Below are 21,202 nucleotides of genomic sequence, written 5' to 3'. Positions count from 1 at the left end.
AAAAAGTTTTCTTCTAAGCTGGCTAAGATATTTCTGGAAGCCAGCTTGAAACCCAGGCTAAATCTGCTGTTTAGCCTTACCACCACACACACATTTTGGTTTCAATATACTTTGCATTCTTATGCGTTCAATATACTTAAGATTCAAATACATTTCAACTTTGCATTCTTTCAGGTTTTACAACCAAACGCTGATCACCCAAAGATATCTAACTGCATGATGGAATTTCCTTGTGAAAGGAGAGGTTTTAGAGAGGTAGTCAACGTTGTCTTCACCCCAAATTCTTGTCTAGCGGAAATAACTGTGTCTTTGTAGTAGAAAAAAGAAGATTCATACACAGAAAACACAGAAAACTTGATTTCTAAAAATTCCTGGGCTTTTGCCAGTAGCTCAAGGACATGTAAATAAGACAACAAAGCACTTGTTTGTTTGCCTTGTCTCTTTTTTTTTATCTCAAGGCCAAAGACGCAGAAAATGCTCCTATCAAATTGTCCAAAAGGTCAATTACAGCATTTCTTTTTGATCCGTTTCTCCACTTCTATTGCAGATCTTCAGGGAACGCCCTGCTCCATTTCTACCAGGGGTTGAAATAGACAATGGAATCACTAAACTGAACCTCAAAAGTTATTTTCAATCTGATTAGTATTCTGTTAAATCAATAAATACAATGCAATTGTTTCCAAAAACACCTTCGGATTTATTAAAGATGAATGTACATATCTAAAAGGGAGTGCATGTAAATTCAAACGCACTGATACAGTTCTAAGCCTATTGAATTTCACTGGTGCAATCCTGCAGATTATTCAAGAAGAGTTCTTTCTGCATTCAAATAATAGGGACTGCCAAATGCAGGGAGAAAAAAAAGCATCCGCATTTTCAATCCTCCGTGAATTGATGAGTTCTTTTCTTCTTTTTAATAACCCAAAACAACTTCAAATAGATTAATCTGTCAATGTTTCTTTTCTTTTCTTTTTTTTCCTTTAGCCTTTCCCCCCCCACCGGTTAACAGATCTTACAAAAGGTATTTGCCAAGCTTGGGCTGGCAAGGTTTTCATTATCTGTCAAGATAAGCCAAAGTTTAGATTGTGATCTTGATTGGACCAGCAGTGTAGGAGGAGATAGTGTGTATTTGAAAGCACTTTCACCGCAACCAATTATCAAGGGAGGTTGGATTGATAGAAGTAAAGTTTTGATTTAGACTTGTCTGCACCTGGGCAAAGGCATCAACGCATACCTGCAAAGGTGTTGATAGGTAAACATAGTTTGCAAATGTTTGCAGAGACCGAAGCACACAACTCTCAAATCTGAACCACGTTATGCAGTGATATGCATCCTGCATGCTGATTGGCTGATCTGACTTCCTGTTGGTGCTTTGTTGTTTGAGCGCCCCTATCCACAATGTTAACATTTGAAGAAATATAAATGCAACAATTATGCAACCATCTCCAGGCGACAGACGCATATGATCCATGAGATGCAATGATGCAGAAGTCTACTCCAAGTTTAACTTCCACACCCTGTACCATGGGTGTCAAGCTCAAGGCCCGTGGGCCGCATTGGCCCACGGAGTGCTTAGGTCTGGCCCTCGGGGCCACCCTGGAAACAGTGAAGGACCGGCCCACAGTGCCTCTGCCAGTGAAAATGGAGCTCAGGAAGGCCATGGGCTAAAGGCTAGCAAAAGAAAAGGAGAAACGTTTCCCCTTTTGCATTTGAGCATCCAAGAAGGGACAGGAAAGAAAGGGAAAGATGAAGAAAAAGAAGGGAAGAGAGCAAGAAAGGAAAAAGAAGGAAAGAGGGGAAAGAAGAAGAAAGGAGAAGGAAGAAGGAAAAAGAAAAGGAAGGGAGGGAGGAAGAAAAGGAAGGAAGGAAGGAAGGAAGGAAGGAAGGAAGGAAGGAAGGAAGGAAGGAAGGAAGGAAGGAAGGAAGGAAGGAAGGAAGGAAGGAAGGAAGGAAGGAAGGAAGGAAGGAAGGAAAGTCCTGCCTTAGGACTTGGCCACGAGCAGACAGCAAGTGTCCTCTGGAAGACAAAGATTTGGTGCTCTTTCTGGTCCGCTGGAGAGAATGGATTCTCTCCCCCCAGCCCCACCTGGGCCACCATAGGTGCCCCAACGTGAGTGATGTCGAGCTGGCCGCGCTTACCAAGCCACGCCCACCCAGCCTCCCTGAAGTCAAACACAACCCCGACGGCCCTCAATGAAACCGAGTCTGACACCCTTGCCCTATAGCATCAAGGCTGTTCTGTGATTTATGGCGTGCCAGCCCCTAGGTTTTCCCACTGCAGTCCAGCGTTTTCATCAGTATACCGCCCCCTAGTTTTTAATCTGCAAACTTACAATGTTATGCGTCTTGGCTGAGATCGTCTTGACGCTGTCAGGATCCCAGATCACCAGATCAGCATCAGATCCCACTGCAATGCGCCCCTTCCGTGGGTACAGGTTGAAGATCTTGGCTGCTGTGGTGCTAGTGACAGCAACAAATTGGTTCTCGTCCATTTTGCCAGTAACCTAAATCAAAGGAAAGAATGGTCAGAGTGGAAAAACAACGACAGTACTAGGGGAAAATCAAATGGGGTCATTAGAGAAACAGCTTGTGGTCATCCATGCCCAGACTGTTCTGAGAGAGAGGGGAGATTTCAAGTCGCCTGCAAAAAGGAATTCATTTTGTTGAGCTACGCCTGACTCTTTGGCTCTATTTGCATTTGAACTCTATTGTCCAGCTACAAATTTGCTCTAAGCAAACAGAGTCTACTCTGCAGGGAAAGACTGGACTTAATTCTGCTTTCCAGAAATCTAGGAAGAATCTCTTCTGAAACGCTTCCCTTTTCTTTCCGTGGGCTGAGTTTCCGTATGCATGATCAGGGTTCTCCAACCTTGGCAACTTTAAGACTTGTGGACTTCAACTCCCAGAGTTCCTCAGGTTGGAGACCCCTGTGCATGATGACTATCTAGGCTGCAGCTCTTCCTCCTGTCTCCCATTCCCACATAACACTACAGCTACAGAGGTAAATGAATGCTAATCATAATATGATCTCAAATGACACTGTCCTATCGAAGCAAGGGAGAATTCCTAAATGTTTGGATCCTGATCTGAATGTCCAAGTTTATTCCCTTGATACCAATGGATGCATGTCATCTGTATCAATGTTCATCAACTAAACTGGCATTGGAAAGTTTCTGCCAAGCTGTGACTGCAAGGGACTTGGTTACAGATGGTTGATGTGTTTAGCACCGGTAGACTTAATCCCAACCCAAGCCAAAACAACCCACCACGGCTTTATCCCAGATGATGGACATCCGTTCCTCAGTTCCATTTGTTCCTTGCGGGATCAAAGTGAAATTGTCCTTCCCAACAGCTTTCTGGGCAGTATTGAAAGTACAGTGGCCACTGCCAGTAACCTGAAGATCTCCACTGGAAACAGAAGACAAGAGTTGCTCTATTCATCAACGACAGAATGACAGCAAAAGCAAACAAACTGCATTTAATCAAGGCTCACTGCATGAAACGAAACTTTGCGGGCAGGACGATGAATTATTCATCTCTATTAATCACCTCTTTACTACCAGCTTTAATTTAAAGCTGGTAATAAAGATTTAAAGCCTGGTCTTAAATCTTAGCTTGGGAGGAAGGACTGGAATTCTGAGCCTCTAGAGTTTGAAAAGCTTCCCGGGTTTAATCACAGTGGTGCCAAGAGGATGAATCTGCATAGTAAGACTTTCCTCGATAGAAAGTGAGGCACATTCTCAGCTACAGTCTTAAACATCCCAAACAAATGCAGAGGAGACGAATAAATCGAAGAGGAAGGGAAGGCGTGAAGACAGGCTTTTAACACAACAGCCACAGTCAACTTGGGGCCAAACCCAAGCCAATCTGCATGGAACACAAGATTCCTTTCTCTTGCTGTGGCACACCTTTTCTGTCTTTTGAGATCAGAGTCAACTCATATAAAGAGCGTCACCCCCTCCAACTCAACTCACCAGGACAGCAGAGAATTGAGGAAGTCTGGAGTAGTTGGGTCAGGACTCAGTGGTGGAGCAGTGACAAAAGCAGCTGCTTTGGCCCAGTTTTTACTCCAGTAATGAGATCCGTCGGTGCCCAAGCTTGCTGCAATGGGCTCACCGTACACCACAGTGCCTGTTAATCAAGACAGGATGAACAGGACAATTATTGCCAGGGTCCTAAGCACCTTCACTCTTGGCCTACTATGAAAGAAGAACCGGAGAGCAGAGCAGAGCCTGGTTATAGGGTGGGGCCATTATCTAAATGGATGTGAGATTTGCTATCCACCAGGAATCGGTAGGAAGGAAGTGATGCATAAATAATACAGGCAAACAACTAAGTGTTGGAAGGTGCCTTATTCAACACACATACAGATTCAAAAACAGTATTGTCTCATGTAGCCCTTGGTGGGACTCTGGTTAAGAACACTAAGAAAAAGAAAGGGAAAGGGAAAAAAATGGAAGCTTTTGGCATTGTTCTAGTGTCAGTGAAGACATGAACAAAAGAGCTGTGGGAAAATGCGTAATTCATTTGCAGTAGGAAGGCTGCAATGTCTTCTATTGAAAAAAAAAAAAAAAAAGAGTGAAGCCACTAAGTCAGGGGTGTCAAACTCAAGGCCTGGGGGCTGGATCTGGCCCATGGGGTGCTTAGAACTGGCCCATGGGGCCGCCCTGGAAACCACAAAAAAACGGCTTGCGGTGCTTCTACCAGTGAAAACGGGCTCCGGAGCTCCATTGCCTCCTGCAACCCTCTGCCAGTGAAAACAGAGCTCGGGAGGGCCGCACACTGGCAGAAGGCTGCAGGAGCCCCTCGTGGTCGAAAACGGAGCTTGGGAGCCTGTTTTCTCTGGCAGAGCGCTCAGCCTCCCGACAGGAGTGACGTTGAGCTGGCCACGCCCACCCTGGCCACACACACCCCAGCCTCCCTCCTCCCCCCCGCCCCAAGGTCAAACACAACCCTGATACAGCCCTCAATGAAATTGAGTTTGACACTGTCAATGTATAAGAATTCATGAATTGGAACAGACATGGTAACAGATCAGTCAAGGGGGACTGTTTGGTGACCCAGACAGCTCGGAGCCTGGGCATGGCTTACATGCAGTAAATCTGCAGAATTTAGTTATCATGAAACTCCTGATTTATCACTGGCTAAGTAATCTTGACTGTGACCACTGTTTTCATATTGCAAAGCTCAGTGAAAATAAATGGCAGATGCTTTTGAGGACAAGAGTCATTGAAGGCTACTTTTACCCAAAGATAGTAGTATTATGGTTGGTCACAAAAGTCAGCCAGGTGTTTAGACTTGATTTGGCATTTTTATCTATCTATCAAGTCGTCCCCAAAGACCTGGGATAGGCAGATGTGGATGTTTGAAGGTGTTAAGAGGCATCATCTCAGGATATAAACTGTTCCGAGTAAAGCTGCCTTTTGCAATTGACTGATGGTGAATTTGTCAATGCCAATAGTGTTCAAGCGATGCTCCATTGTTTTGGGATTGCACCCAAGGCTCCTTTTACTATTGGTATTATTATTATTATTTAATCTTGTATGCCGCCCAACTCTGAACCATTTCAGGCAGGTATTCCCAACACAGTTTGAGTATCAACTGTGGCCCAGTTTGGATTCAATGGGAAATCTTGTTTGCAAGGAATCACAGATAACTCTCATTGTTATCATTTGATTCTTAACCCTCTTCCCTTCATTTAATTTAACTCACTTGCCAGCTTCTTTAATTCATGCAACAGAATAACCAATGATAAATAAAAGAAAGGAAGGCCACAGCATGCCGTAATTCAGTGACTGCATCCTGCAGAAACACACATTAAGCTGACAGGTAAGTGTTTATAAGCGCTGTAAAACCTCCAGAGACAAACTGCTTATCTGGCTTTATTTAAACTGCATCATGTCTTCTTCAAATACTTTCTTGCATAAAGGGAGGGAAGGAAGGGGGCGGGGGAGAAGAAGAAGAAAATCTTCATTTTAAGACAACTACATCTATCGAAGCTTTATTATAAAAATAATAAAGCTTAAACAAGACAAGACAAAGAGGGCACAAGTGTTCTCGATGCCATTTAACTGGAAATTCCAAGAAGGGTGGAATTGTGGGAAAACATTTTTGCCTGGGACTAATAAAAGAACCTGGTGATGAGCAGCAGAAATAAATATATGTTCTGAGACTGTTTCACACCTTGGGCTTATTTTTAAACCCTTATTTTCAAAGCGTAAAGCATGAACATGACGAAGACTGTATTAACCAATAGTTTTGCAGGGATGAGAAAACCCAGCTCCTAGTCCACCATACATTGGAGACAATAAGGTTTGTTTGTTTGCCACCATATCAAGCCACAATTTCAATACTGTAACACTGTGAAATGCTGCTATATTCTTTTGATGGGGGAACGAGGGAGGGAGGTTAAGGACAGTAATGGGACCCATCCTGCTCTGGTTGACGCCTGTATTAGGAGCAGCAAACAGGCAACAATCAAACCTGCAGTACTACAAGTGGGCACTTGATTGTCCTATTTCAGAAGCTCTATCTCAAAGTGCTGAAGACTGTCTTCCTAAGAAAAAGGGGGTTGCTTGTATCACAATGAGGAATGCCACGGGAGTTATGACACCCACAAGGGATATATTCCCAAGTGCCAGGAATACAGGTCATTTTTCAGCATTCGAAAAGCAGATTTGAGAAGAGCAAAGAACAACCACCAGACTTTAACCTTTTGCAGGGTTCCCCAAAGTTGGAAACTTTAAGACTTGTGGACTTCAACTCCCAGAATTCCGGGAGTTGACCACGAATCTTAAAAGTTGACAAATTTGGCAACCTCTGATCTAGTGCCTTTGCTCAGATTATGGAGCTCTGTCCAGTTCAGTTGTCTAGCTGAAGATATAAATAGAGCACCTTAACTAATCACTCAAAATGTTTGGGACTCCCAAATAGCCCCAATATGGGTTCCAAACCTCTACCAATCTGGAAGCACCCTTTTTAATCCAGTTCCGGATTTGCAGGGAGGAGTTGGTACACAGCAATCGAAATCCTGTTTGTCTGGCTAGCTGCACGGACATATGGAAAAGCAAGTTTATGCTTTGTGTAAATAAAAGACGGGAGAAGCTAATGGAGGGAATCCTGCTTAGCAGGGCGGGGTGGAAACCGTGAAGGGAATATAAAAGAATGGCAGTGTTAGCAAGCGGGGAACTAAAAAGACGAGGTCACTTTCCTATTTGCAAACTAGCATTAGCAAAGCTACTGAGCCAGCTGGTGGAGTTACAGAGAGGAAACGGATTTTAAACAGCCAACAACCTAACAAGCTACTTGGAATGTGTAACCAGCTCCTTGCATAAAATTCAACCACTCTGGAAGTTTTAAAAAAATCCAGCTAAGCATCCCATCACCTGGGAGATTTATGACGCTTGCAATGAAACAAAGAATGGAAAAATTAGTTGTTGTTTTTTCCTCATCAGGCTTAACAAACTAACAAAACAGATTAACAGAGTTGGAAGGGACCTTGGAGGTCCTAATTCAACCCCCTGCACCATTCCAGACAAAGGGATGTCGTCTCTTCTTCCAGCGGGAAGAAGCCCATAACTTCCAGTGTTGGAGCATTCACAACTTCTGGAAGCAAATTGTTCCACTTATTAATTTTTCCGTCAGGAAATTTCTCCTTCGTTCTAAATTGCTTCTCTAGATTGATTAGTTTCCACCCATGGCTTCTTGTCCTGCCTTCTGGTGCTTTGGAGAATAGCTTGACTCCCTCTTCTTTGAGGCAGCCCCTCAGATACTGGAATGCTGTTATCATGCAACTCCTAGTCCTTCTTTTCATCAAACTAGACAGACCCAGTTCCAGCAACCGTTCTTTGTATGTTTTATCCTCCAGTCCCCTAATCCTCTTGGTTGCTCTTCTCTGCACTCTTTCTAAGAGTCTCAACATCGTTTTTTATACTGTGGTGACCAAAACTGCATGCAGTCTTTCGAGTGTGGCCTTACCAAGGCATTATAAAGTGGTAGAAGTAGTCCTTGACTTACAACAGTTCATTTAGTGACTGTTCAAACAGCCCTGAAGAAAGTGACTTATGATCAGTTTTCAGACTTACAACTGCTGTGGCATCCTCACAGTCATGTGGTCAAAATTCAGATGCTTGGCAATTGACTCATATTGACAACGGTGGAAGGACCACATGATTCCCTTTTTGCAGCCTTCCGACAAACAAAGTTGATCGGGAAGTCAAAGTCCCATAACAACAGTTTGACTAATTAAAGAACTGCAGTGATTCACTTAGAATCTGTGAAATATGCAAGAAAGGTGGGAAAATGGGGCAAACTCACTTAACAAATGTTTCACTCATTTGGACTCAGTCATGGTCATAAATAGAGGACTCCCCGTACTAACACTTCCCATTATCAGGATTCAATATTCTATTAAGGCAGCTCACCCTTCTTCCTGGCCAAGGCAATCACTTCGGCGGCACTTTTGCTCATCACTTTGGTGACGTATAAGGGGCAGTTGGTTTGGTTGGCAATGGTTATAGCCCTGTTCACAGCTTCAGCCTCCACCTATTAGGCAGGAAGAGAGAAGGACAAAGAAGCAGAGATCGATCCATCATTATGACGGTCACAAGACTTACAAACGAAAGCATTAAAAATAAATAGTAGTTAAAAACAAAATAAAAAATAAAAGGTCAGATAGATTGCGATTGGTGGTGGATTATGTTCAGGGTTTTGCAGCGTTAATTCAGCGCCAGAAAAATAAACACAGATGGCTGATGCTACATTTAGCATCTTTATAAACATAATAAGTAGATTTTACAAACCAGTTGTAGATTTCTCCAACATGGAGCAAACTCAGACAGAAATATATTTCAGTAGCACAGAAACAGACATCAGTTTCACTTCAGTTCAGCAAGCAAGCAGAGGAGAGAGAGGGCGTTGGTACTTACCTAATACGCCCGTTCACTTTCATTTTCAACAGACAGAGTCAGAGCGCAACATAGCTGCAGAGTTGCAGAGATTAATATGGAGCCATGCCTAGGCTACTTCTAGTTTCAGTTTCCAGCCTAGGCTATATCTAGTTTCAGTTTCCAAACTGTCCTCATTGGCTGACTTAGCTGCTATGCCTATTCATTGGCTGACCTTGTTACCATGCTCTATTCCGGTTCATGCATATACTCTGACAGATTAACAATGGTCCGTTAAAGCAGAGATCCCTCTCAGTAACATCCCTGAGTGTTCCCCAACTTTCATAGCCTTTGTTTGCAAAACTGGAATCAAATGAATGGACAGAGAGTGCAGTCATGCCAATTCTCAGTCAGTGGTGGGATTGAACAAGATATTGCATATTGAACTGGTAAGAACGGATGCTGTGTTTGATCTTGGCCAAAGGGCTGAGGCCCGTTTGCTGGAATGAATCTTGTCTCTGTGCTACAACTGCATACAAACTCTACACTGTAGAACCGAGTAGCCTTCTGCATTTCTAAAATAAATACAGTCTAAAACCGGCACAATTGAGCCATTCTTTTTAGCCAGCCAAACTTCCACAAAAGGTTCCAGGTCACCACCCTAATTTTTGCTGCTAAGCAAAGTAGGATGGGATTAGTCCTTGGATGAGAGGCTACCAGAAAATCATAAAAGATAATAAGTGAGGGGTTTTTTTGGTTTTTTTTGTGAGGGAGGTGGGTAGAAACTAATCTGGAAGACGACGCTGGTCAACCATTTCCATTCTGTTGTCAAGAAATATACATGGGTGTGCCCAGAGGTGTTTTTTTCAAGAGGAATTAGACTTTCTGGTTGTTGTTGAAGACATTTTGCTTCTCATCCAAGAAGCTTCTTCAGCTTTGACTAGATGGTGGGGAATGGAAGGATTGATACTCCTTGCAGACAGCTGGTCACTGTAAGGAGTATAACGGATTTATAAAGGATTTATAAGGATCCTTCCATCCAGTCAAAGCTGAAGAAGCTTCTTGGATGAGAAGCAAAACATCTTCAAAGAAAAAAACCCAGAAAGTCCAGTTGCCTCGTGAAAAAAGCACCTTTGGGACAACTAGCAGGTCTGGCAACCTCATGCACATGGCTACTAATTTGGACTTCCTCCTCCTCCTTCTTCCTCTTTCCTCTTCCTCCTTCTGCCATATCCATCATCGGACGTTGGCAATCATGTGAACAGCCGCATGAAAAAGTGCTGTTGAGTTTTGTCTAAACCAGTCCCTTGTCAACTCATAAAATATTTCTATGGTCTTTTTAGAGTTGCCAACAGAAAGGGAAGGGGGAGCAGTGCGGTAGCTTGCAAAACCGAAACTGCATTCCATAAATGTTTTCAAAGATAGTAGCTAGGTGACTGAAGTTTCTGCCGTGCAAAATTCTACCTGGAGAATATGATTGATGACTCTTGGCTATGGATGTATCCCATTGGAGAATATGAATTATGATAGAGCCAGGGGGTAGGTGAAAACCAGGGTCAAGGTTGACAATGAATTATGTGCCTCAGAGCTGGCTACACCCAGGTAGTGCCGACATGTTAACTCTCAATAAATCCTTTTTAAGTTTTGGAAGTTTGGCTTGAGACTCATGATTTAGATGAGGGTAATTGCTGAACCCTGATATCCCTTAGATTTTGAGTTACAGGTAGTCCTTCACTTACAGTAGTTCCTAGTGACTGTTTGAAGTTAAAACGGCACTGGAAAAGGTAACTTATTTTTCATTTTTCACACTTACGACCATTGCAGTTTCCCTATGGTCATGTGACCAAAATTCAGGTGCTATTTGTGAAGGTTGCCATGTCCCGAGGTCATTATTTTTTGAGTCCTTCTGTCAAGCAAAGTCAATGGGGAAGCCAGATTCACTTAACAACCATGTTACTAACTTAACAATTGCAGTGATTCATATAATGCCTGAGGCAACAAAGGTGTAAAATGGGGCAAAATTTGCTTAAGTAATGTCTCACTTAGCAGCAGAAATTTTGGGCTCAATTGTAGTCGTTAAGTTGAGGACTACATATATTTTTGCATTTCTCTAAATTCTTTTCCAAATCATTTTGTGGCCCATCCAATGGCAGGATGTTCCAAAGCCAGCTGCTGCTGCTGCTGCTGCTGCTGCTGCTGCTGCTGCTGCTGCTGCTGCTATTATTATTATTATTATTATTATTATTATTATTATTATTATTATTATTATTATTATTATTATTATTATTATTTATTATTATTATTATTTATTTTATTTTTATTTATTTATTTTATTAATTCATCTGTTCTGAATTTTCCACTCTTAAGTTTTTCTTCTGATCTGCTTGTCCCCCTCACTGGGGCATAACTTTGGGATCTTCTTCTTGACTTCTTGGCTTCATTATTTTTAAATCATAAACCTTCTGCGGCCTGGTGGCTAATTGCCACTTGCAGAAAGAACCCAAGTCCCACGGGTAAAGGGCACATTAAATGCTGCTTGCCGTCTTTTCCATGGGAGTGGGAAAACCCGGCTATAAAATGTTTTTGTGGCAGTCCCAGCCCGGGTGAACTTAGCCACAATTCTAGTATTGCCAAAAAGAAAAAGAAAAGAATTTAACTCCCTGGTACCAAGACATTTGTTCTCCCAAATCTTGGAATTTAAAGAGGCTGCTACAGGATTCCCTCTTCCAATTTTATGCTCTAAACAACCTGATGATATATATATTGCTTGGAATGAAGAGATGAAATGGGCTCAAAATCAATCATCCAGTGAGTCCTAATCCACTGGGGTTAACTGTTGTCACTGTTATGAAGTTTCACCTTCATTCCAGGAGCAGGTGGGTTGGACTAAAGTCCCTTCCAGGTCCCTTTCAGTTCTATTCTGAATTGAACTGAATTCATCTGAGAACCTGTTCACCACAGCCTTAATTTCAGTGACGCGTAGTTAAGAGTGTCGATTTAGGAGCAATGCAAAAAAAAAAAAAAACTATGAAGTCTGCAATGATATTTTTTTTGTTTCAAATTCAGCCCTTCCCAACTCACTCCAAAAAAACTGACAAGGTAAATAAGAAGCTTGTTAAAGAGAGATCCAACCTAGAACAAAGGAAAAAATTCCTGACAGTTAGATCACTCACTCAGCGAAACAACTTGCCTTCAGAAGTTGTGCTTGCTCCATCACTGAAGGTTTTTAAGAAGAAACTAGACAGCCATTTTGTGTGGACTGGACAGGGGATTGGACTAGAAGACCTCCAAAGGTCCCTTCCAACTCTGCTGTTCTGTAATTCTTAACTTCTGGGGGGAATAAGGAAGATGAGGAGTCCTATTTTCCTCCATCTCAGCAAAGCTATCTGCTCTCCCTGGCCTCCAACTCAAATTTTTTATCTTTTTTTTCCAGTACAGGTAGTCTTTGACTTACGACAGTTGAGCCCTAGATTTGCGTTGCAAAGCAAGACAGTTGTTCAGTCAGTTTTGCCCCATTCTATGACCACAAATTGAGTCAGTTGCCAAGCATCTGAATTTTGATCACGTGACCCCGGGGATGCTGCAACAGTCATGTGAAAAACGGTCCCACGCTACTTTTTTCAGTGCCGTCGTAACTTTTGAATGGTCACTAAAAGCAAAAAGGCTGCTTATAGGGCTTTTCTCCCACTCAAATTCAACCTTCTGGGGTGCTTCCATCTCCTGGCAGAAGAATCTGGGTTTGTCAACCTGGGTTTGTCACTGGACGCTTTAGGAGCTCTTTCAAAACAACACCCACATGGAGCTTACCAGGTCAACGGCTTCTTAGCCTATCTAGGTCGGTACTCAATAGGGACAAGACATTCTGTTCCACATGTGGAATGTTCTTCCTCTGGAACACAAGTTTATATGTCCTTAGTTGCTACTATTGACAAGGCCAAGCAGCAGCAACTTTTCCAGATTTCACACTAAATTCTTTTCCAACCTTTTTTGGAGATACAGAGAACCAAAACTAGGAACATCTACACTTAGAAGGAGGTATTCAACAATCTGTCAGAGCCTTTCTTCTCCTCCTCCTTTTCTTGGACATAAAACAGCCTTCTGAAATTCTCCATCTGTCACCAGGGAAACTGGATGGATTACTTTTATGCATTTTTCCAAGGGAAGGGAACCCACCCAAGAACTTCTTGAGGGCCAGAAGAACCACATTTCCTTGGAGTTTAATGAGAAAATATGGATGGTGGAAGTGCCTAGGGGGCAAGGCTTATACAGTGAAAAAGTGTACCTAGCATTAAATAAGTGAAATAATACTTTATTCATTTATTTTTGAAAGAGTTCTATTGTGAAAGGGTTTCTAACATTCATTTTCTTTTAACACATTCAGTGATAACTTGTAGGAAAAAAATTACTTGCTCAGCACTATTAAAAACCTCAAAGATGCAAGAGTTTTACCCACAAACATTGTGCATATAAAAGTGAGTTTTCTATCTAGAGACCACTAAATCATCTCCTTTTAAGGACCCCATAATCCCTTGCAGGGTGGAGTCTGGGCAACTGAATGGAGCTCAGTGTTTACTGGCCGGATGCCCTTCCTCTCACCAATGCAGAGTTCTATTCAGCAGAGAGAGAAATATCTGCCTGTACCTAGGATCGAACTCTGTCTCTGGATTGTGAGGTGAGAGCTCCACCTGTAGGCCACTGCACCACTGATCCAAAGACCACTAAATACAGAATACAAATACTTGAATTTAGGATGCAGTGCTTCATCACTGTTGCTGGCTCTCCAAAATGCAATCAAAACCAAGGAACAAGCTAAACATTTTATGATGCACTCACTTCTTCAGGCCTGCTCAAAACGTGCCCTTCAGGGCCAGTGATCCCCAGTTCCAAGATCCTTTGCTGCTCCTAAGGAATAGGAAAAAGGGCACAGATCAAACTTACTTTACTAGCAGAAGTCAGATTTTCCAAGAATTCTAAATTAAGTGCTCTAGCTCCGCTCTAGCAGAAGGCCTTCTATCAACCTGGCCAATTTCCAGGCAGGGTTCATATATAACATGCTCAACCCTAGATGACAGACTACAACTGCTGTATTAAGAAACCAACCCTCTTTTAACCTAACCAAGATGTTCTCCAGTTGGGATCTCCTTACTGGGATTAAAAACTGCAAGCATCCTATGTTTGCATTCTTGCATTAGCCCTATGTGCTCTCTCATTTTCGATATTATTTATTTCTCGTTCGTCCAGCTGTGTTCTCTGCCATTTCTCACTAAGTTTACAATTCATTGTAATATTCGTTGAAAGTCAGTTTACTTTTAACTGCACACGAGACAACCAGCAACCACTGGGTCATTGTTTCAGAGAGATTTCCTTACCTAAAGACAGAACCAGAATGACCACAGGCAGGCAAAAGAGCAGCAGGAGAGGAGTGGCTTCTGGCTTCCTGCCGGCTTTCCCACTGACTTTCCTTGTAGGAAGCTGGCAGGGAGCTCTGGAAATGACAGCCACGTGACTGCCGCTGACCACGGCAACGTGGCAGTGTGGCAGCACTGAAGCAGCCATAGCTTTGCCAGATTTCAGTTGCACGTGAGTCATACATCTTGGATTTCAAGAAGCATTTTGTAACTTAGCTCATTTGAGGCACGCTGATTCAAAAGTTGTTTCCCTACAATTTCCCCATTTGAAGGTTACAAACAATCAAGCAAGCACGCGAATATTAATAGCGTAGACATTTCTCGTACTGTTTGGGTTTTTTAGTGTAATTCTCACAACAGATCCATTTCTGCAAGCAGGTTTCTCTGATGAAATACATTTTGGGTAAATTTTCTCCTTCTAATGCACCTTTTTTATTTAAACATCCTTCGCAAACTGTATGGCCAAATTTTGAATCCCGTGTGCGTCTGGGAACGCTACCAACAGGACTGCCAAGAAGAATTACCTCTGCTATGATGTCACCATTCTCAGCATGGACTTGAGCTATTGCACCAATGTCACGGATTACACTCAGGACCTCATAAATCTGTTGAAAAAAGAGAAAACATGCATTTTCCTGAGCTACCTTCCCAATCTATTCCATGTTACTTTAAGAGCTCAGATTCCTACTCTCAAAGTTCAAAGTCTTTTTAAAGGTCACTGAAATTCTATGTTTATATGGACAATGTCCAGGGATTTTCAGACTTTGGGCAAAAATTCCTTATGACTAAAATAAACGAGATGCTGTCTAGTTCTACATTATTTGTTTTCCCAATTTTATCAACCACAAAATGCTACTTAAATTTTTCATTGTCTGCATAAATCACTTTCCTCATGATTTATATTTGGGCAATCTTCTTCAGCACCAACACTGAAGACTTTATACTAGATCTTTACAAGCCCATTCAACTATCTTATCCTGGCTAAATCAGTTTTGAGCAATATCAAAACTCTAAAAGGGCAGGGCACAGTATGGATATTTTTAATTATACTACTGTTCTTCCGCAGACTGGCAAGATATTATTCCACTTTAAAATATTGTTATATAAGAATGTAGTACGTTACACTGGAAGGAAAATGTTCTCCCAAGGTTGGACATCAAGTACCAAAGGCAAGGGAGGATTTGAACCTATAGTCCTGATACAATCAGCTCTGCAATAAAGGCTCTAAGCTAATAGCTAATTAAATTAAAAGCATAAATCAACCTTGCTAAAATGATTCGAAGGTCATCTTGTTTCATACGCATGCCTACAAGCAAAAGAATCTGGAAAACTCTGGTTAATGAAGAGTCAAAAATTTAATGCATAAGCAATGTTGTTCTTTTGCTGCCCTCCAGCAGTTCAAGTCCATTTGCATGGAAATTTAGATCCACTCAAACAATAGACCGCAATTCCTACAATTCCAACACAACTTGGGGAGATACATTTCCATCCATAACTGGAAGAGGCTGGGTTGAGAAGGCTGATCTAGAATAAAAGAGTGATCCAGTGAGCCGAAAGAGAAAATATTTAGAAGACCGTTTGTCTAAATATTTATTATTAAATTTCCACTTGATTCCCAATGACTCTAGGAGGAGAGGAAAAGAGAAAAAAGAGAAATTGAAGTTGTCTTCATAAAGAGAGAAACAGGAAAAAAGAAGAAAAAAAGAAAGAAATTCAGTCATTTTTGAACCTTAATGGAGAAATCACTTCCAGAGCTTTGTCCAAATGTGTTTGCATGCATTAAATTCTGACTGATAGGAACAAGGACAGATGTGTTTTGTTTTCCCTGCCAGAGTTCAACTTATCCTCCCACTGAAAACACACCCATTGAAAAAGAAAAAGGAATGTGGTTGAGAAGGTTTTCTTTAAAAAAAAAAAAAAAAAAGGCTCCACCTACTAGCACAAATCACAAACGTTGTACTTGCTCCTCCAGAAGCATTTGCTTCCAACCCAGCTGCAGGGAGCTGTAAAATTCCTTGACGCAAGTTTGTTCAAGAAGCAGCCAACCCATTTTGCCTACTTCTTAATTTGGCAATAGGATTTTCTTGTTTGTCCAGCTCTCATAGAGCTAGTTATACTGTGGAATACGAACAGGGCCAGCCTAGGATTAAGGCGGAAGTGCAGTCAGTGTTCAGAACCTGCTCAGCAGTCTTACCTGAGAATCTGTTAGCTGAAAATGGTCCTTGAAAGCCATATACACCAAGAAGGAATTGACTCCTATTAAAAAGAGAGAGTGAAAGTGAATCACCAGTCCATTTACAGAGAAATCTACACATAAGAATAACAATGATGGGAGTGTATCGCTAGCCTAGACCTGGTATCCAACAGTCATTTTCAAATGCAACTTCCACTGGATAGAGAATTGTACAAACTGACCTCCAACAAGTGTGGAGAACACCAGTCAGTTGCTATGGCCTGGGCAAATCCTATCCCATAATATCTCTAATACGCACCAGTGCAGAATGCTAGAGAGGTGGAAAGGAAACAACCATGATATTATTTTTCACAGGTAGACATCACCTCACAAACCTGTTATCAACTGATGGAGCTGACATGTTCTCTGCCTATGTTTCCTAACCAAAGCACACCAAAATCTCCTGGAATCACCCCAACCAGTGGCAATCATGAAGCAAGACTTCTTCTGCAGAAAGTGCAAAGCCATTCTTTTTGGATGACACTCAACTGCCGCAGCTACATTCTACGGTGTCCAACAGTTGCTGCCACATCAAACTCCTGACCGCAGGATAAATTAGCCACGTGTCCGCATGCAACCAAAACCTTAATCCATGTTCAAAAGGAAGAGATCAACAGTTTTAAGAGGACCTCAAGCTTAAATGCAAGAGGAAGATAACACACATGCTTGAACAAAACTCAATGTTTACCTTCTCAACTGGAAAACTAATGTTTTCAGAAGGCATAGAATGGGTCAGGAGGATATGTGGGGGAAAAAAGAAGGGGAGAGTGAAACAAATTATTTGGAGTTTTTATAAATTCCATCCTGTAATGGTTTGTTGCAAGTAAGCAATAGCACTTAGACTTATATTCTGCTTCATATGCTTTACAGCCCTCTCTAAGTGGTTTACATATTGCCCCCAACAATCCGGGTCCTCATTTTACCAACCTCAGAAGGATGGAAGGCTCAGCCAACCTTGAGCTGGTCAGAATTGAACTCCTGGCAGTGAGCAGTGAATTAGCCTGCAATACTGCATTCTAACCACTGAGCCACCACAGCTTTGTATAGCATTAACTATTATCATTAACTCTAAGCCGGTATAATTTCACTTATTGCTTTGTTTTGTAGGCTTTCAAAGCTGGCATCAGTGAGGCAATGATGAATTTTGGGGTTGAATGGCTGTGGTCTAGTTTTCTTTTGTTCTGACATTTCACCAGCAGTTGTGACTGGCATCTTCAGACGCAAAGCAAGCCACTTTGTGGTATACCTGTCAATAACACAAACTCTCAGCCTGTGAGCTGCCGAGAGGTAGCACCACAAAGCAACCGACTCTGCCCTCTGAAGATGCCAGTCACAGTTGCTGGCTAAACATTGGAACAAAAATAAACTAGATCAGGGCCATTCTGTTCAAAAGATTCTCCAGACTTTATAATCTCTCCATGTTGATTCATCCCAATTTGAGCAAGGGGAAATTCTCCTATCAAGAGAAACTGGAAAAGTACATTGTTACCTAGGACACAGTTCACTTGGCACTAGCCTAGAGTATGACTTTTGTGCAGGTACTCAAACATTTTCGAGACTTACCGTGGTCCTTAATCAGGGCTTCCATCTCCTCTTGAACTCCTTTGTGCCACTCTATGATGTCCACATGCAAAGAATAATCACAGCAGGACTTGCTGTCAGCCCATTCTCGCCACTGATCAAATGCAGAAATCAAACTGGTGCCAGGCTCCGGAACAACGTGATCAACTAAAGAAAGAAAAGTGGGGCATGTGCCCCAATGGGTTAACACACTTTCAAGGTTTCGAGTCTCAGGATTCTAAACGAAGAAGGGTTAAATGAAGCACTTCTAATCCTGTTGCCAGATGCATTGGAAAAATCTCTAAAAATTCTGTACACAACAGACAATGGGTATCATGACTCAAGGATTGCGGGGACTGAAGATGAACACCTTCAGAGGACAGGGCACCATAGTGCCAACAAAGAAGCCAACATCCTGCTTCATGTACGGGTACTCCTCGGGTTACAACCATTTCTTCAGCAACCGTCCAAAGTTACAATGGCACTGAATAAGTGGTACTTATGATGGACCTATTGCAGCATTTATGCAACCTGACGGTGATTTCCTATATTCTTTGCTGGCTGCCCATAAACGAAGTCAATGTGGAAGCAGACAGTAAGCCAAAAGTCAAATGAGGTCCTCGTTTATCAACATACGCAATCCTTGTTTAATGACTACAACCAGCAATGCCAGAATTACTATCACTAAGCAATGTGAAAATTGTCCTGCTTACCAAACAAAAGTATTAAAATTGTCCTGCTTAACCAAAACCTAGACTGTGTAAAGTCCACATTTTTGTAACATACTGTCAAAGCTGGTCATATGGCTTTTAATTTTAAAAAATCCAGTCTCAATCTTATTAATAATGTTCAAAGCAGCTGTAACTTCAAAAAATCATAAAAATAGACAAAACAACAAAAGTATTAAAAAGAGCAAGACGTTCTTGAAGAAGAACGGGTCTTCTCAGACACAATACTGGGCTCCTGTGACACTTCAAGGCTGCATTAAGCCAAGAGAAGTATTATGTATTCAATCTGATCAATCAGATGCCAGCTGTTCATGAAAAATAGACTATTTGCAAAACAGGTTTAGGTATTACACAAATCGAATTTCATGAGAAAAGCAGAAATTGAAGTCTTTTGGGACTTGGAGCAAACTGACATATTTAAAATCAGGATTAGAGATGGGAAATCAATTCAGTCAATTTAACCACAAGAGTATCTATGGAGATTCTCAGTCATCCAAAGGTGCTTTTCTAAGAGACAACTGGACATTCTTTGGTTTTCCTTGAAGACGTTTCGCTTCTCATCCAAAAACTTCTTCAGTTCCTCAATTCTGATTGTATAAAATGAAGTCCAGTTGCCTCTTGCCGCCTTTGGGTCAACTCCAAGGATGGACTCATCTGTCCACAGTGCTTCAGTCTGAAAGTCAGAAATTCTTCTCTCCTTAAATCTCAATTCCCTATTACTATTTCAGGCACTGCAAGTCAGGAGCTGATTCTCACCATCAGTGGTGGGAGATGGCCCTTGGAAACAGGGAGAGATCTCACCTCAAGGATGAACTTGTTTTTACGTTATGCAATACGTTATGGAATTTATTTCCAAAATGATTGTGAATGTATCATTCTCTTGGTCTTGAAAGAAGAATGGGCAAGTTCATGGATGCTTGGGTGACCCGTTGCTACCAACCTCAATGGCTATTTACTAATTCTAGAGTCACAAGGAGCATGCTTTGAATTTCAACTTCTAGGAAGCAGTGAGGAAGATGACTATTAACCTGTTGAGCATATTGCTGCGTTTTCAGAATGCACTGGAATGGACACTGTACATCACAGAATCCTTGGGAAGATGGCCTAATGCAGAAGAGTTATTGTGTATAAGAATCTGCTGTACTGAATGAAACCCATGGGATGGGAATTTCTGCTATAGATGAATACAGCTAAGAGGATTGTTAGATCCAAGTTTGAACTATTGTGCATCCCTCGTTAACACCCTTTATACATATTACTTTCTAACATGTTTCTCACCTAATCCTCCTATCCTGCCTTCTACATATCCCAGTCTGTTCCCAACTGCTCCCTCAAGATCCCAGTGCAGCCTTGCGTAATAAAGGAAAATAATTTGTTCATTGTGTTGCTAAAGGTCTTGAGTTCAGTCTCCCAATTTCTCCAGGTAGGACTGAAGAAAGAGCTCTTTCTGAAAACGGCGGCCTTGGCAGTGGTGTTAGTCACAAGAATGTGCTGGTCAGCCAAAATCAGATTTGTCCATTTGTCAACAGTTTCAAATTTTTCTGGAAAAATTCCCCTTTTCAGCTTTTGGCTAAAAATCAAATGAGGGTGTGGCATAGTATTTGGAGCACCAATTCAATGTTCAGCATTGCATAGATATCAGACACTTAAAACTCCTCCACACATTTTGGAGGCATGTAATTTGATGTCCTGAGCCAAAGAGTTGATTCAGAGAAATACAGGTAGTCCTTGACTTATGACCACAACGGAGACCAAAATTTCTGTTGCTAAGTGAGACAAGTGAATCACTCAGAAGGTCGCAAAAGACCCCAGGACACTGCAACCATCATAAATATGAGTCAGTTGCCAAGCCTCTGAATTTTGACCATGTGGATGCTGCAATTGTTGTTAAGTGTGGTAAACGGTCATAAGTCATTTTTTTTCAACTTTCTTGTAACTTGGAATGGGTCACTAAATGAACTATTGTAAGCCAAGGACCACCTGTAATCAAATGGGCTTCAAATCAGATATTCAAATCAGAATCACCCAATCCTAATAACTAAGACTAAAACAGATACTCTAAAAAGGATACAATGGTTCCTGTTTGGGATATATTGGAAAATATACAGCCTACGGGTGTATGGGTGTGGTTTGTGCATGTGTGTGTGTAGATTAGATACAGAGGTAGGTAGGTAGGTCGGTCGGTCGCTAGATTGATTCAACAATAGATATAGAGTACATATATATATACATATATACTACACACACAACACATTCTCTCTCTCCCTCCCTCTCTCTCTCTCTCTCTTTTATATATAATCGCCAAGAATCAGACTCAACTGAGTGGATATCACCATCATCCTATATGGGAAATGCTTTCTGTAGCCCAGAGAGGAAACAGCAGGAGGA

General features: G+C 41.8%; 1 protein-coding gene across 4 annotated transcripts in view; it reads right to left on the bottom strand.

Annotated features, from left to right (window-relative positions):
• The window catches only part of DPYSL2 (dihydropyrimidinase like 2), an 81,285-nt gene that overhangs the window by 11,398 nt on the left and 48,685 nt on the right, over positions 1 to 21,202 (bottom strand). For 3 of the 4 annotated variants that reach the window (XM_026671326.2, XM_026671327.2, XM_087969947.1), the window contains exons 4-11: positions 18,090 to 18,254; positions 16,488 to 16,549; positions 14,818 to 14,898; positions 13,719 to 13,787; positions 8,424 to 8,544; positions 3,975 to 4,131; positions 3,267 to 3,408; positions 2,334 to 2,504 (exon numbers count right to left, since the gene is read on the bottom strand). In XM_026671326.2, coding sequence (XP_026527111.1) covers positions 2,334 to 2,504; positions 3,267 to 3,408; positions 3,975 to 4,131; positions 8,424 to 8,544; positions 13,719 to 13,787; positions 14,818 to 14,898; positions 16,488 to 16,549; positions 18,090 to 18,254 — 968 coding nt within the window. Of the gene's footprint in view, positions 1 to 1,126; positions 1,235 to 2,333; positions 2,505 to 3,266; positions 3,409 to 3,974; positions 4,132 to 8,423; positions 8,545 to 13,718; positions 13,788 to 14,817; positions 14,899 to 16,487; positions 16,550 to 18,089; positions 18,255 to 21,202 lie in introns of those variants that run through there. The other variant, XM_087969946.1, reaches the window with a different exon arrangement.

The sequence above is a fragment of the Notechis scutatus genome, chromosome 7, assembly GCF_049901735.1.
Source record: "Notechis scutatus isolate UNSWTSFEM ecotype Mainland chromosome 7, rNotScu1.2, whole genome shotgun sequence".
In the NCBI taxonomy this organism is placed as follows: domain Eukaryota; kingdom Metazoa; phylum Chordata; class Lepidosauria; order Squamata; family Elapidae; genus Notechis; species Notechis scutatus.
Note: the sequence above shows the minus strand (reverse complement) of the source record. Positions and strands in the feature narration are given on the sequence as shown.